This window comes from Salmo salar, chromosome ssa09, assembly GCF_905237065.1.
Source record: "Salmo salar chromosome ssa09, Ssal_v3.1, whole genome shotgun sequence".
NCBI classification, from domain to species: Eukaryota; Metazoa; Chordata; class Actinopteri; order Salmoniformes; family Salmonidae; genus Salmo; species Salmo salar.
In genome coordinates, this window is record NC_059450.1 from 65,380,860 (window position 1) to 65,396,591 (window position 15,732).

General features: G+C 42.7%; 1 protein-coding gene across 3 annotated transcripts in view; it reads right to left on the reverse strand.

The window, feature by feature from the left end:
- Positions 1-15,732, reverse strand: part of ankrd50 (ankyrin repeat domain 50) — a 53,133-nt gene that overhangs the window by 14,981 nt on the left and 22,420 nt on the right. For all 3 annotated transcript variants that reach the window (XM_014212031.2, XM_014212032.2, XM_014212029.2), the window contains exon 3: positions 9,434-9,669. In XM_014212031.2, coding sequence (XP_014067506.1) covers positions 9,434-9,669 — 236 coding nt within the window. The remainder of the gene's footprint in view (positions 1-9,433; positions 9,670-15,732) is intronic.

Genomic DNA, 15,732 nt, shown 5'->3' on the forward strand with positions numbered 1-15,732 from the left:
CCAGATATACTTTGAACGGAGCGAGGGCCAGAGTATGAGATGAATAAGGCAGCACATCCGAGTGCCTATGCTCAACTCACTCTTTGACCCACAATGGGTCACTATATCTACAGCTGGGTTTCATTGTGACATGAAACCTCCTTATTGCATGCAGCTGCACCAATGACTACCTTTATTAAACTTATGGAGATAAAAATATGGAGATAAAAACCATGTTTTACAACTAAGGGCCAGTCCTTTTTCCTGACCACATGCCTAGTTACCAGAAAGAACAGTCTTGTTTTGGTTACGGTCTTGCCATGACTGAACTCTTAGTGACCTCATTTAGCCCACTCTCCATGATTTCCTGTTCTCCTGCACAGTAATGTGTTCAGTCCTAGATGCCAATCATGTTTTATTAGCCACTTCAAATAAACCTGTATCTGCTACTGGTGTGCAGTCTGGAACCATTTTGGTCAGCATGTCCACACAACAGATTTAAAGCTCAGCCCATGGAATTTTCACAGAGCTCGCTGTAAAATCAGGTACTTGCAAATGTATTCTTGGCATGCAAGTCGGCGGCAGTTTGGGATACCACCCGGTCTTTAGCAAACTTCACCGCCCGTTGCAAGGCGAACCATTGGCGAGCCAGCAATTACAAGGCATTTATTTTCCTGAAATCAAATTAACACCTAATTAAAGATCTTCTCTATCGAAACGAGAACCGACATGCATCTCTACACAGAAACCAAATAAGAATACTAATCTTGTATGTGAAACCGGGATCGTTGGTAGAGCCATGCTGCATACGAAAGGCCCTCACCTAGGAGGCAAAGAGACCCAATTCTTCAACCATATCTCGAGTCACATTTCTGCAGTGCAGCAACAAAGATGTTATAGACCTGTAATTTGCTTGGCTGTCAGACTGCTCGTGGTAAATACAGCATTCAGGGGTATTATGGTTGTCTTCAGTGCAGCCAAAGTATCAACTCAACACGCAGACCCAGAGGCTAACCAGCATACAGGAATACAGACCGGATGCACAATCTGCATATCTAAACACCAACTCAGGTGTTAACAGCAACTGGCCTCTTAAGATATTAGCTAATTATAACCTATATCTAAATATGGTTAACAATTAGATGGCCTCAATAGTATTAGAGACTTTGCAATCAAAACAAACATATCTAAATAGTGACTAGTCCAACCAAATACTATAATTTTAAGTATATTTTAGTCAGTTGAGGCTATGCATCCTGTAAGCAATACGTTCTTAGAAAATAAGTGGTCCACATATCTAGCAGTAAGTTATTTGAAAAGTCACTTCCACTTCTAATGATTTTACCCATACTACATCCAAGCTTCCTGCATCAATGACAATGATAGGCAGTCCAAACACCGCCTTCGTCCCTCTTCGGGGAGCATTCCACTCATGGCACAGAATAAATAAACAGTCCTAGATGCTTTATAGCTGTATTTGTGTTGTCAGCAGGCCAGAATACAGTATATTGAGGTCCCTCAAGTGAGGCCTCTCCATTTGCCCAAATAGTAAGAAAAACAATTCCCAGGATAAAGATGTTAAGAGTGCTGTGACCTTCTTGCTGAGGGGCCCTATGCTCTGCAGCCCCTCGTAGCCACACTTCGGTCTGCGGACAAGATCTGGTCTGAGAGCCGTGGTGGGGGCTGGAGAGTGGGGCAAGCCCACTTCAAACAGGCCCGCTATTTTAATTTCTGGTCAGTGGTGGTAAATCCGGCCTGTCACCTGGCCTTGGTGCAGAGAAAGGTCCATTCATGGCTGGAGCTGCGGAGGAGGAGTAGAAGGAGGCACAGCTCCTCACTAGGGTGGGCTCGAGCCTCTCTCTGAAGATATGTGAGAGAAGGAAACAAAAACACATACCTACCCGAAACCGGGCCGTATAAAATACAGCAGATATCGTGACTTGCCACTCAGTATATCAGCAATGTTCAGAACTGTACAATAATATCATTGAAGATTGATGGTCTTTTTAATCCACTATCCAGAGTCAGGAACAGTTGAAGTTTGTCAATATCTCAAAAGATGGTCTTAAATCAAGATGACTGCAGGTCTCAATCTCAAACGAATGAGGGAAATGGCACCATCTAATTAGATGTTTTTTAGGGTGGAGGATGGTTTAAGAGAACGGATGTGGCATAAATACTGATACACAAGCGTGGGGGGAGTTGAGATAAAGGTATGTGTGTTGTAGACATTAGCTATGGGAAAGATTTGTGCTCAAGAGTCCAATGGATAAATCTTAATAAAATAAATGAAGTGGAAAATAGTTTGTTCCTATGGAGGGCAGAATAATGTCCCCTGGATGGGTTTAGGCTTTCAACCACCATTCCTGGGTGAATAACTGAAATATGCCCGTCTTAAAATCCAGTTGCTATACATAGCCAAAAGGAAAATACCATAATGTGTGTGTGTGTGTGTGTGTGTGTGTGTGTGTGTGTGTGTGTGTGTCAGCCAAACTTTATTTTGACAGATGGTAGCCATTACCATTCAGTGACACTTCCTTGATTTGGAGATCACACAGGAATGCATCATGCATTTTGAATGAGTTTTCACGTGATTAGTCAGTCATTTTCAATGACGACCTCAATGTTTCAGCATCAACAGGATGCACACCGCTAACAAAGAGTGCAGGGCAAACAGATAGTAGGAACAATCGAACGGTCCGCGAAGAGGCTGTTTTAGCTTAAATCTGCAATAGACTAGTGTATATCAATCCCGAAAGAAAACAGAACATTACTTCAAAAAGTAGGACCTTTCTTCTTTGGAGAGACTGAAGATAGCTGTTACATTAGTGGTTGAACAGACTTTTTTTCAGAAGTGTTGTGCTAAGCTACCATCTTTAACCCTGATCTTGTTAACCATCAGGCCAAATTTATTGCAAAGTCTGAGATATTCCACATGTATTAACTCGAGTTGTTAAAGCGATGAAGATATCTGCAGTTGAAAAAAAATGGTCTGTTTCTGTTTAAAAGGCTTTTCCATGTCCCACCAGGCCCCCTTCTCCCTGCTCTCCTTTTGCCGAAGGCCCAGTTAAATTGGCACAGATTCCACCCAGCTCACAACCAGAATCGCTGCCTAAGTGTTTCCACCTCACTTGCCCAACGATGGCCTTACAGTAGCACAGAAAACACAGAGGGGAAAGTCAACCATGCTACAATAGGCCGCCTGACACACAATGTAAAAGAGCAGCCTTGCAACACATGTACAACCTTATGTGCCTTCTTCTGGCAGACGTTCACATAGCGTACAGTACACAGCGATCATAGAGGGTTTGTGAAATGGACTCTGTACAATCTGACTCAGCCTAAAAGGATTCTTAAATTTTTTTATTTAAGCCTCTTCACAGATGGCACATTCGTTTGTTTGTGTAGCAATAGCAGAGCGGACGTGATGCTGCTGGCTAGTCGGTGGCTCACTCTTCCTGCATGGTCTCTGAAGTGTTGAGACTTCCCAAAGCACATTCCTCTCGGAGAGAGAGAGAGAGAGAGAGAGAGAGAGAGAGAGAGTAAGATAGAGCGAGAGAAAGAGACATGGAATTGAGCAAGTACTCAGGAATTCCAAGTTTGCTCCTCAGGTAGAAAAGTAAAAGTCATCCTTAATAACGGAATTCCCTTTGAGTTCAAAGCCATGCAAAACTGTGTTTCCCATACTGAGATGACAAATGTAGGATTATTTATAAGGATCACTTGAGCTGGATGGTGGCCCACCCAATGCTTAAGCTTCGAAATTACCCTTCCGTCAGAAGTTGTTCTCCAAAGGCAATCTTTACTATATTCATGCGACCACAAAACACTGTGTACTGGTCTTCAAACACCTCCTCCACTCAGGACAAAAGGGTTATTTCTAATAGTCACATTCGGTTGCTTTGCAGATAGTGTAACGCATGACTCTGCCAACAAACGGGCCTTGTAAACAATATGGAGGAGTATTTTTTGTGTATGCTTGGCCTCAACAAGTCTTTTGGTCTATTTTGGTCATGCGCTACAGGATTTGTAAGTATTCTCACAGCGGTTATAGTAAACCAGTGTGACTAATGGAAGATAAAGTAAGTGTGTATGTGTGTAGAGGGGCTGCAGAGCTGAATGGTAGCTGATGGCGTGTAAAAAACAAGGCACTGAATACAGACAGAACAAAAACGAATAGTTTGAATACATCAAGAGATTGGAGTTTGCATTCTGTGTAGTTTTATGAATGTTACACCGATCACAGAGTCGCAATTCAGAAGCGCAAGCCACTTTATCAAATGTGTAGACTTTGATTCTGTGACTAATGGTACAATAGCTGGGAGCGTTAAAAACATGTAACAGACAGGTAAAACGTAACTCCCTTTTTAATTATGTGTGGTATTTACAGTGACAGTAGACATGGGTTTGTCCCTTATCAAACAGACAACAAAAGGGAAAGAGGAGGGGAGTCAAAGCGAAAACACAAGAGATAACTGTTGTTTATCAGATTGTTCCACGGAGAATAATCCTCTCAATAAAACCATATCAAAACAACCAAAAGACAGGGCTGTCTGTTTAAGCAGCGAGAAGCTTGTAAGAAATATCCCAGTAATAATTAAAATCACTATTATATCAGGAAGCAACTTCCTGATAAGGATTATCATGTGGGATTTAGATTGGTGGCATGTACCAGCGGTAATTCCATCACCAACCTTTGGTGTTGTCTCAAATTAAATCTGCCGATCTATGGTTGGAGGCAAACACAACATTCTGATACATTTCCGCTCAGGATGAGTGGAATAACTGAAAAGTGTCAATCGTATGCAAATTGGACAAAGCCTTCCACTAGGGATGTGCATCTTTCCCTTTGAAGACGATTCTATACGTACACTACATGACCAAAAGTATGTGGACATCTGCTCGCCGAATATCTCATTCCAAAATTCTGGGCATTAATATGGATTAGGTACCCCCTTTGCTGCAATAACAGCCTCCCCTCTTCTGGGAAGGCATTCCACTAGATGTTGGAACATTGCTGAGGGGACTTAATTCCATTCAGCCACAAGAGCATTAGTGTGGCCGGGCACTGAGGTTGGGTGATTAGGCCTGGCTCGCAGACGCCGTTCCAATTCATCCCAAAGGTGTTCGATGGGGTTGAGGTCAGGGCTCTGTGTAGGCCAGTCAAGTTCTTCCACACCAATGTCGACAAACCATCTCTGTATGGACCTTGCTTTGTACACTGGGGCATTGTCATGCTGAAACAGGAAAGGGCCTTCCCCAAACTGTTGCCACAAAGTTGGAAGCACAGAATTGTCTAGAATGTCATTGTATGCTGTCACGTTAAGATTTCCCTTCACTGGAACCAAGGGACCTAGCCCAAACCATGAAAAAACAGCCCCAGACCATTATTCCTCCTCCACCAAACTTTACAGTTGGCACTATGCATTCGGGCAGGTTTTGTTCTCCTGGCATCCGCCAAACCCAGATATCCTCTATTGGACTGCCAGATGGTGAAGCGTAATTCAATACTCCAGAAAAAGTGTTTCCACTGCTCCAGAGTCCAATGGCAGTGAGCTTTACACCACTCCAGCCAATGCTTGGCATTGCAATGGAAACCCATTTCATGAAGCTCCCGACAAACAGTTATTGTGCTGACATTGCTTCCAGAGGCAGTTTGGAACTCGGTAGTGAGTGTTGCAACCAGGGACAGACGATTGTTACGCGCGTCAGCACTCGGCGGTCCCGTTCTGTGAGCTTGTGTGGCCTACCACTTTGCGGCTGTGCCGTTGTTGCTCCTAGACGATTTCACTTCATAATAAAAGCCCTTACAGTTGAACGGGGCAGCATAGGGAATAAAAATAAATGTTTTATTGCATGGTGCAAGACTGAATGCAATTCATTGATTATTGAATGTTATGATGGACACAGCTTTGTAGAACCAAAACACAGCCCCTCCTCAACAAACTGGAACTCGAGAACTAATCCTTTGCGGTGCTGCAGTTCGCGAACGATATTGTGTTATTACCCTCATGCAATGTTTTACGCCAAGTCTTTCATAATCTAGTCCACAACTAGACCTTGTTTGAAATGTATCATAAATAATTTAGTTTCTACGCCTAGCAATCAACAAATGGACATTGTTTAAAGCACACTTGAACAACTCTGTCACAAATGACAGCTCTAATAAGCCCCTTGTAGTGAATGACATGTGAATGAGAAGCTTGTATAATCATGACTCTTTCGAGTTTTCAGTTCATCGTTCGCCGATAGGGGTCCTGCGTGCTCTGGGCGTTACTGACTGAAATGAACGAAATTAGTTGAAACATTCATTCTTTTGACTGAACGAGTTGAAGAGATCTGAATCAGTAAAAACAGCTGAACTTCCCATCACTACGTGTGTGTGTGTGTGTGTGTGTGTGTGTGTGTGTGTGTGTGTGTGTATGTGTGTGTGTGTGTGTGTGTGCGTAAATTATGTATGTGGTGTATACTATGTAGGCACCTGGGCTGAGCCATAAGGGAGACTAGGCATCTACCACACTCACTACCAGATGTTTTTGGTCCCCCCCCACTTTGAGTTCTGAAAACACCACCACCCACTAATTAACGTGCCATTTTTGCAGATGAAGTGTTTGAGCTAGTAAGGTATCAATATTTACTGTTTACAAATGAACTATGACATTTCACCCCCGTTCCAAAATCGAAGGGTTTTGTCCATTTGGAAGTTTTCACATAGTGATCTTCTCGTCTATCACTTCGGCCATGCAGTGCACCTCGCAAAAGTGATTGTGGTCCTCGTTATGAAATTATCAACTTTACCTTGTATGTCGAAATATTACCATATACACTAATTGTTTAAAGCAAAATTACCACAAAATTACCATATACACTGATTGTTTAAAGCAAAATTACCAAAACTATTGCTGATGGTAACCTCGAATAATCAAAATGAAATCTATCTGTAAGCTCCGTTCAGCAGGTATAGCCAGATGAGTGTTGTCTCCTGTAGCGTACTTTTAATCCGGCAAAACACATTTTCAACATAGATAACAATAACCTAGCAAATGACATAGGTTGTCACTCAACTAATAAAGCCTATTATCACAAAATCCATGTAGCATTAGAATGCTGAAGGTGCCGTGCAGATGTGCAAGATCAGGAACAAACTGCCTGCCTCGCGTTGGTCAGCGCGCGAAGCTGGGCACAGTGCACATTTTGACTAGGCTACTGATATTGCCTGGGGTTGTCCGGCATGCAAAATGACTTGTTGATCAATGACTGTCAACAGTTGTCGCAGAAGATGAGAGGCATTTTCGGAAAGTTAGACAGAATGTAATATGAGCAACAACAAAAATGTGAACCAGCTATTTGTAACGTTTGAATCAATTTTCTGACAGACTCATGCTACATTTGGTTAGGTTTGGGGTCCCAGGACTGCACTTGTGTCTTCATCATTTGAATCGGGGTGGATGTGTATCGGTGAATCATTATATCCCTAGCTTCCTCTCAGATCCATTTCAACAATGTATCTGTGTGTTCTGTAGGTTGATGATGGTATGGAAAGGAGACATGACAGAGCTATGATTCATCAGCTGCTATGTTATGTTAGATTAAGACTGTTAGGCAGTAAGGTCCAGGTCACCGGTGTAAACTGGTTTAATAAGAAATTAATGTCACTGCAGCCCTTCCAGCAACTGTTACATTTAATTGTCTCGATGCAATGCTTCCATTTTAATTTCATATCTATTTTATGTCCATCGGAATTAACATGCCTGGTCCACAATAGGTTCAAAATATCGATTAGAGAAAAAAAATCCTCTAGCAAATTCCTGCTCATGTTATCGATGTACAAAAGATAACACTGCTATAGAAGAGCTTCAGGCAGGTTTCCAAAGCCCAACGTTTGCTTTTGATCCCAATTCGATCCCAAGTCTTTAACTGAGATCCAAGTAAGTATTTTTACATAGCGTATGTAAATAATTTAGAATCTCTCTAGACATTTCTTGTGATGTGTTTGCCCAGCTACATTGATATTTGCAGTTATTTGGCAGAATATGTCAGCACATGTCACGTCCTGACCAGTAAAAGGGGTTATTTGTTATAGTAGTTTGGTCAGGGCGTGGCAGGGGGTGTTTGTTTTGTGGGTTTCGGGGTTTTGATGTGTGTTCTATATTTTCTATTTCTATGTTCATTCTATGTTCCCTATCTATGTTTTGGCCTGGTATGGCTCTCAATCAGGGACAGCTGTACTTTGTTGTCGCTGATTGGGAGCCATACTTAGGTAGCCCTTTTTCCACCTGTCTGGTGTGGGAAGTTGTTTTTGCATTGCTGTGAGAAGCCTGTGAAACTGTTCGTTCGTTGTGTTGCTTCTTGTTTTGGTTTTTGCTGGTTCACTGTTTATATTAAAATATGATGAACCCAACGCACGCTGCGCCTTGGTCTCATTCCAACAACGGACGTTACAGCACATCTTCTTGTTCAAAAAGTGCCAGCTTCCCTGCGTTAACCCTTCACCCAATGCCAGAAACACACACCTAAACTAGCATTGGAATTCTATTCAGAAAACAAATTGTTATTGCCAACCACTTTCTGAACAGAGCACAGAATGAGCAGAGCTGTTTAAATGGGGTTTTACATAATGTTTCAAGCAGCAACAGGAGGGCATCTGAATCCCCCACATGTTGTGTTTGGAGAGGTAAAGGGGACACACAACCGACAGGTTCTGTGGCGGGTATTACACCCACACTCTCTCTTCTGGTTTGATTAATGCTACGCCAGCCTCTCTGCTCATCACCTAATAGTGGGCTGGTATTGTGACAACTAGATAATGGCTGCTAGTTCGACTTGCCATGGCGTACAGAGCAGTAGTCGTTTTCGTAAGGCATCGTGATATTTAGACGTTCTGTGGCAGGCCCTAATCTTTCTAGCATTTGATGATGTTAAAATGCCTTCGGAATTAGCCTTTTCTGAGTCGACTCGGCTGGAAGCACAACATGACATGTGCTTTGTTTAATGGCTGCAGAAAAGGCTGACATTTATCACAATACGCAATAGAAAAGTTTGTATTGCGGAAGAACATGGCATAACCTGCTCAGTAAGAGTTTAAATATAAGTGAAAAGAGTAGGCACTTTGCTAGGATCGCCTAGCAAAGTGGAAATCCATATATCTCTTGAAAAACATCAGATTAATGTATGCAAATAAAAGCAGTTAGAATTCTGTTTTCTTCTTCAAGGAGACAGACCAGTGTCAATACAAAATGCCAAATCCCTGTTAATTGTTTGTGTGGCCATGTGTTCTGTCTAAAGGAAACAACAATTATTTTGCAATACATTTTCCTCCTTTCGGTGATAGAACAACCACATTTTACAGTAATACCAAATACTGTACAAAAGCATCACCATATGGATCCCAGATATGGACCCCATCACCCTCTTAATTTGGGTGCCTGTATGAACTCACACATTCTTTTTTTACCTGTGAACAGTTTGGTGATGACCTTGTTTTGGCGGCGTGCTGAGCAGATGAGGAGGAGCCAGGGCGGGAGGTACTCGTGGTGGCTGGCCAGGAGCTCAGCGATGGTCCTGGGGGTGCCTGAGCCTGAAGACCTCTGTTCTCCCTCACCCAGCTGACAGCCTTCGTCGATGGAGTCAACCAGGAGGAAGAGGGCCTGCTGAGGTGGCTTGGCACTCAAGAGTGGGAGGAGAACACACCTTTAGGGCAAGAGAGAAGAGGAGAGAGACTTAGAACTCTCTCTGTGCACCTAACGCTTTCCACCCCAAGCTGATGCTGTTGAAGAGAGGTGAGGATCATTGCCGACGTACATCAACAAAAATAGATTTAATGTCGGTCTAAGTCACAAGTTTGACTGTATCTTAGAAACTGTCTCTCTATCCACAGTTCAGCTTTCAGGCCCTTGACAGGCCTTCACAGTGCAAATGCACATCTTTAGGGAATTGAAACCTGCAGTTATAGATAACAGGTGACACCCCCCCCCCCAAACACTTCTGAAGAAAATCCTGGGGGAAAACACTGGACTGTATGTACTGCATATAGACTGTATCCTAAATATTTGTTCTTAGCCGGGAGATGAAATAACAGAATTTCAACAGAATTTCAATTGAAAACAGACAGAGCAGGTCCATATTAATCAAATGAAGATGTGACAGCTTACAAGGCCGACGACTGTCTGGAATAGCCAGGAAAATCTTTTGAAAATCATAAAAAAAATCGCTGTCTGTGTTTGAGCCTACACACCCAAAAAAACAGCCTCAATACACTGTAAATAATGTATAGTATTAAACCACATCAATCCTGGTCTATACTCACAAACCCAAGGGTTTAAATGCTGCATTAACCTTGAAATAACATGAGCGTGCAAGACAAAGGGAAAAGTGAAGACCCCATTTGCTAATGTGTATTATGACTACGTACATAAATGCCATGAAGCCAGCATTGTATCTGTCCCGTTTTATTTTCCCAACCTGCATGCTTGTGCTGGCAAAACGTCTGTGCCTGTGTACAGTACAGAGCTGCTACCCCCAGCCTGATTCCAGTCTTGAGACATTTTCTTTTGCTGTTGTAAATTACCACCACCGCTAAAACAGCGCTTAGTTATGCATGCCCTCGCTGATCAAATTGGAGCCTTTTAAACATTACTTTTAGTCAGACTGCAATTCCAATGCAAGGGCTCAGCAAACACTTTCCAGCCAAACCTCCCCTCCAAACCTCTATTTTCCAACAGCTCAATTTCTCAAGTGCAAGAAAAGGAGGGTAGTGCGCAGTCATCAACCTGCAAGCTCCATCATTACATCGCTCCATCCCAGAGAAACATGGCCGATTGCTCTTTCTGACGGCTGCTGCCCCACATCGAATCTGTAGCACAGACAGGAAAACCAGCCAAGAGGAATGCCAATCTGCAGAGTTTGTGTACTGCAAACAACTACAGCAATGCCGCCTGCAGACAAACAAATTCACAGAGACAGCAATGCGGGCCTTGTAATGAGACAAAAAGCTATTATTTTCCTTACAATCAACTGCTTTTATAACTGTTGATAACTGACTTTCCTGCGGGAAGAAGACAGGGGCTTGAAATGAGCACAACAATGGGCTGGCTGCCAGACTAACGTCCAAAGAACCGCAGCCAATGATGAGTGTATTTGTGACGCACCCTTTGCCTCGTACGTTAACACTTACTATTTTGGTTGTTCTTATTCCGTCCTCGACATACGTAAATAGCGGAGACCAATTATCATTTAGAGAAAGAAAGAGAATGTGAAATGTCCCTAATGCACCCGCCATCTGTTGTGCTGCAGTCCCCATCTTCCACGGCCCGGCCACATTGTGCAACGTGGGCTTCGCTTTGAAGTTTCAGTGAAGATGTTTAGGCCGACAGGCAGCACTGGGCACCTTGCTCACGTCTTACACATTTACTGCAACACTTTTATGGAGTGGGGGCTGAGCCTGAAATTTCCTTCATCATGCAATGGCGCAGGGAGACTGTGGCTCAGGTCCAATATACTGTGCATGTCCGGCCATGACACCATTCTATTAATGGAAAAGAACAGCAGGTGGGTCAACTACTCACTGCAGAGACCCCATTGAAAAGCAATAGCGACTAGCACAGGGCCCACTGGATACCTGAACGAGACTCTTTTAATTAAGAAAATGAAGATTTCTTCATTTAAAGATTCCATTTAGAGAAAAAGCCTGCTCAGCTTCTTTGCCTTAGTCAGGAGAGCTTAGCAGAAAAAGACTGCATGACAACAGCTGACTCATGGCCCAATCAGGGGGTGGGGAAAGAAAAAGCAACCAGCTCCCAATCTGGAAAATGCATATTACTAATTTATACATAAAGCATGGTGTAATTCCAATCATATTCTCCTAACAAATCAACCTGATAGAGACAATGTGAGGGGTTCTGCTGGGAGCAATGTGGATTCTGAGAATTTAGTAAAATGGCAGCCATGACACAGCAAGCGCTGTTACCCCATTGCATTAGCAATTCTCTAACTTCCTCCAAAATCAGTAAGGAACTCATTTTATTCCTTCTTGGATTGAGTGATTTCACAGACATACATTGACGGTACATGTTTCTCAGCCTGTCATTGGTCAAGGACAGCAAAAACAAAACCAACAAGAAGTTGTGCAACAAAAATGTATGTAAGCGGTTACAAAGAGACTTCAGAGTGCTTCATGAAAAACTAAGCACTTTTCACACCGAACATATGCCACATTTATGCAGAGGTGAATTGGTAACATGCCAACTACGCTGGAATGAAAAATGCTAGCATTTTGTCAAAGAGGAGTAAAGTACAGCAAAGCGTTTATAAAGTGATGGGGCTCTCAGACATGTCAGCATAACACAATGTGAACTGGTGCTGCAGAACAAAGTAAAACCATGTCAAAAAGCTCAAACAACTGCATCTCCACAACCCACAAGCCTCTGCAAGAATATATTTTTTTTCTTTTTACATTTTCTGATAAACTGGCATAAAGCTATTCGGCCCACACTTCATATCTCCATGGGCTCCCCCCTCCTCCCTGCAGTAGCGAGGAGTAATGGATTGGTCGACTGGATTTACTGAATGTGTGCTTTTGAACAAAGCATTTTCTGAATTGCAGCGTACTGTTTTTCTCAGGGGGAAAAAGTATGTATAAATGGTGTAAATCCTACTAAATTCAGCAAAAAAAGAAAATGTCCCTTTTTCAGGACCCTGTCTTTCAAAGACAATTCATAAAAATCAAAATAACTTCACAGATCTTCATTGTAAAGGGTTTAAACACTGTTTCCCATGCTTTTTCAATGAACCATAAACAATTAATGAACATGCGCCTGTGGAACGGTCGTTAAGACACAAACTGCTTACAGACGGTAGGCAATTAATGTCACAGTTATGAAAACTTAGGACACTAAAGAGGCCTTTCTACTGACTCTGAAAAACACCAAAAGAAAGATGCCCAGGGTCCCTGCTCATCTGCGTGAACGTGCCTTAGGCATGCTGCAAGGAGGCATGAGGACTGCAGATGTGGCCAGGGCAATCAATTGCAATGTTCGTACTGTGAGACGCCTAAGACAGCGCTACAGGGAGACATGACGACAGCTGATCGTCCTCGCAGTGTTAGACCACGTGTAACAACACCTGCACAGGATTGGTACATCCAAACATCACACCTGCGGGACAGGTACAAGATGGCAACAACAACTGCCCGAGTTACACCAGGAACGAACAATCCCTCCATCAGTGCTCAGACTGTCCGTAATAGGCTGAGAGAGGCTGTACTGAGGGCTTGTAGGCCTGTTTTAAGGCAGGTCCTCACCAGACATTACTGGCAACAATGTCGCCTAGGGGCACAAACCCACCATTGCTGGACCAGACAGGACTGGCAAAAAGTGCTCTTCACTGACAATTCACAGTTTTGTCTCACCGGGGGTGATGGTCGGATTTGCGTTTATTGTCGAAGGAATGAGCATTACACCGAGGCCTGTACTCTGGAGCGGGATCGATTTGGAGGTGGAGGATCCATCATGGTCTGGGGCGGTGTGTCACAGCATCATTGGACTGAGCTTGTTGTCATTGCAGGCAATCTCAATGCTGTGCGTTAAGGGAAGACATGCTCCTCTCTCATGTGGTACCCTTCCTGCAGGCTCATCCTGACCTGACCCTCCAGCATGACAATGCCACCAGCCATACTGCTCATTCTGTGCATGGCAAATCTGGTGCAGTCCATGAGCAGGAGATGCACTGCAGTACTTAATGCAGCTGGTGGCCACACCAGATACTGACTGTTACTTTTGATTTTGACCCCCCCTTTGTTCAGGGACAAATTATTCAATTTCTGTTAGTCACATGTCTGTGGAACATGTTCAGTTTATGTCTCAGTTGTTGAATCTTGTTAACTTCTTTGGGATAGGTGGCAGTATTTTCACGGCCAGATAAAAAAAACGTACCCGATTTAATCTGGTTACTACTCCTGCCCAGAAACTAGAATATGCATATAATTAGTAGATTTGGATAGAAAACACTCTAAAGTTTCTAAAACTGTTTGAATGGTGTCTGTGAGTATAACAGAACTCATATGGCAGGCCAAAACCTGAGAAGATTCCATACAGGAAGTGCCCTGTCTGACAATTTGTTGTCCTTCTGTTGCATCTCTATCGAAAATACAGCATCTGTGCTGTAACGTGACATTTTCTAAGGCTTCCATTGGCTCTCTAAAGCCGCCAGAAAGTGGAATGGGGTGTCTGCTGTCTCTGGGCGAAGAACAGCAGGATAATTTGTAAGTGGTCAGCCTGGGGACAGTGACACTGGAGATGCGGGGTCACGAGACTACTCCATTCTTTTCTTTCAGCCTTTGAATGAATACAACATTGCCCGGTTGGAATATTATCGCTATTTTACGAGAAAAATAGCATAAAAATGTATTTTAAACAGCGTTTGACATGCTTCTAAGTACGGTAATGGAATATCTTGAATTTTTTTGGTCACGAAATGCGCTCGTGCGTCACCCTTCAGATAGTGACCTGAACGCACGAACAAAACGGCGCTATTTGAATATAACTATGGATTATATGGAACCAAAACAGCATTTGTTGTTGAAGTAGAAGTCCTGGGAGTGCATTCTGACGAAGAACAGCAAAGGTAATTACATTTTTCTAATAGTAATTCTGAGTTAAGGTTGTCCCAAACTTGGTGTGTGTCAAAATAGCTAGCCGTGATGGCCGAGCTATGTACTCAGAATATTGCAAAATGTGCTTTCGCCGAAAAGCTATTTTAAAATCTGACACCGCGATTGCATAAAGGAGTTCTGTATCTATAATTCTTAAAGTACTTATGTATTTTGTGAACGTTTATCATGAGTAATTTAGTAAATTCATCGGAAGTTTTCGGTGGGTATGCTAGTTCTGAACATCACATGCTAATGTAAAAAGCTGTTTTTTGATATAAATATGAACTTGATTGAACAAAACATGCATGTATTGTATAACATAATGTCCTAGGAGAGTCATCTGATGAAGATCATCAAAGGTTAGTGCTGCATTTAGCTGTGGTTTGGGTTTATGTGACATATATGCTTGCTTGGAAAATGGCTGTGTGATTATTTGTGTCTATGTACTCTCCTAACATAATCTAATGTTTTGCTTTCGCTGTAAAGCCTTTTTGAAATCGGACAATGTGGTTAGATTAACGAGAGTCTTATCTTTTAAAATGGTGTAAAATAGTTGATTGTTTGAGAAAATTGAATCGTGGTATTTTAGTTGGTTTTGTATTTCGTGCCGTGCGATGCCATTGGCAGTTGGCTTGGGTTTCCGCAGGCGGAACGGGGTTCCGCTAGCGGAACGTCTGTCCTCAACAGGTTAAGTTCATACAAATATTTACTAGAGGTTGACCGATTATGATTTTTCAACGCCGATACTGATTATTGGAGGACCAAAAACAGCCGCTGTGTAACGGTTGTCGTCGGGGATAGAGGACCAAAACGCAGCAGGAATGTGGATGCTCATCTTGTTAATTTATTTTAAATCAAGAGAACACCAAAATAACAAAATGAAGAACTCACGAACAACAAAACAGTCTTGTCAGGCACACTCAGCAAAACAAGAAACAATCTCCCACAAACACTAAACCAAACACATACCCATATATAGGACTCTCAATCAGAGGCAACGAGAAAACACCTGCCTCCAATTGAGAGTCCAACCCCAATAAACTAGACATAGAAATACAAAAGACTAGAGACCACATAGAAATACAAACATAGAACATTACCCAAAA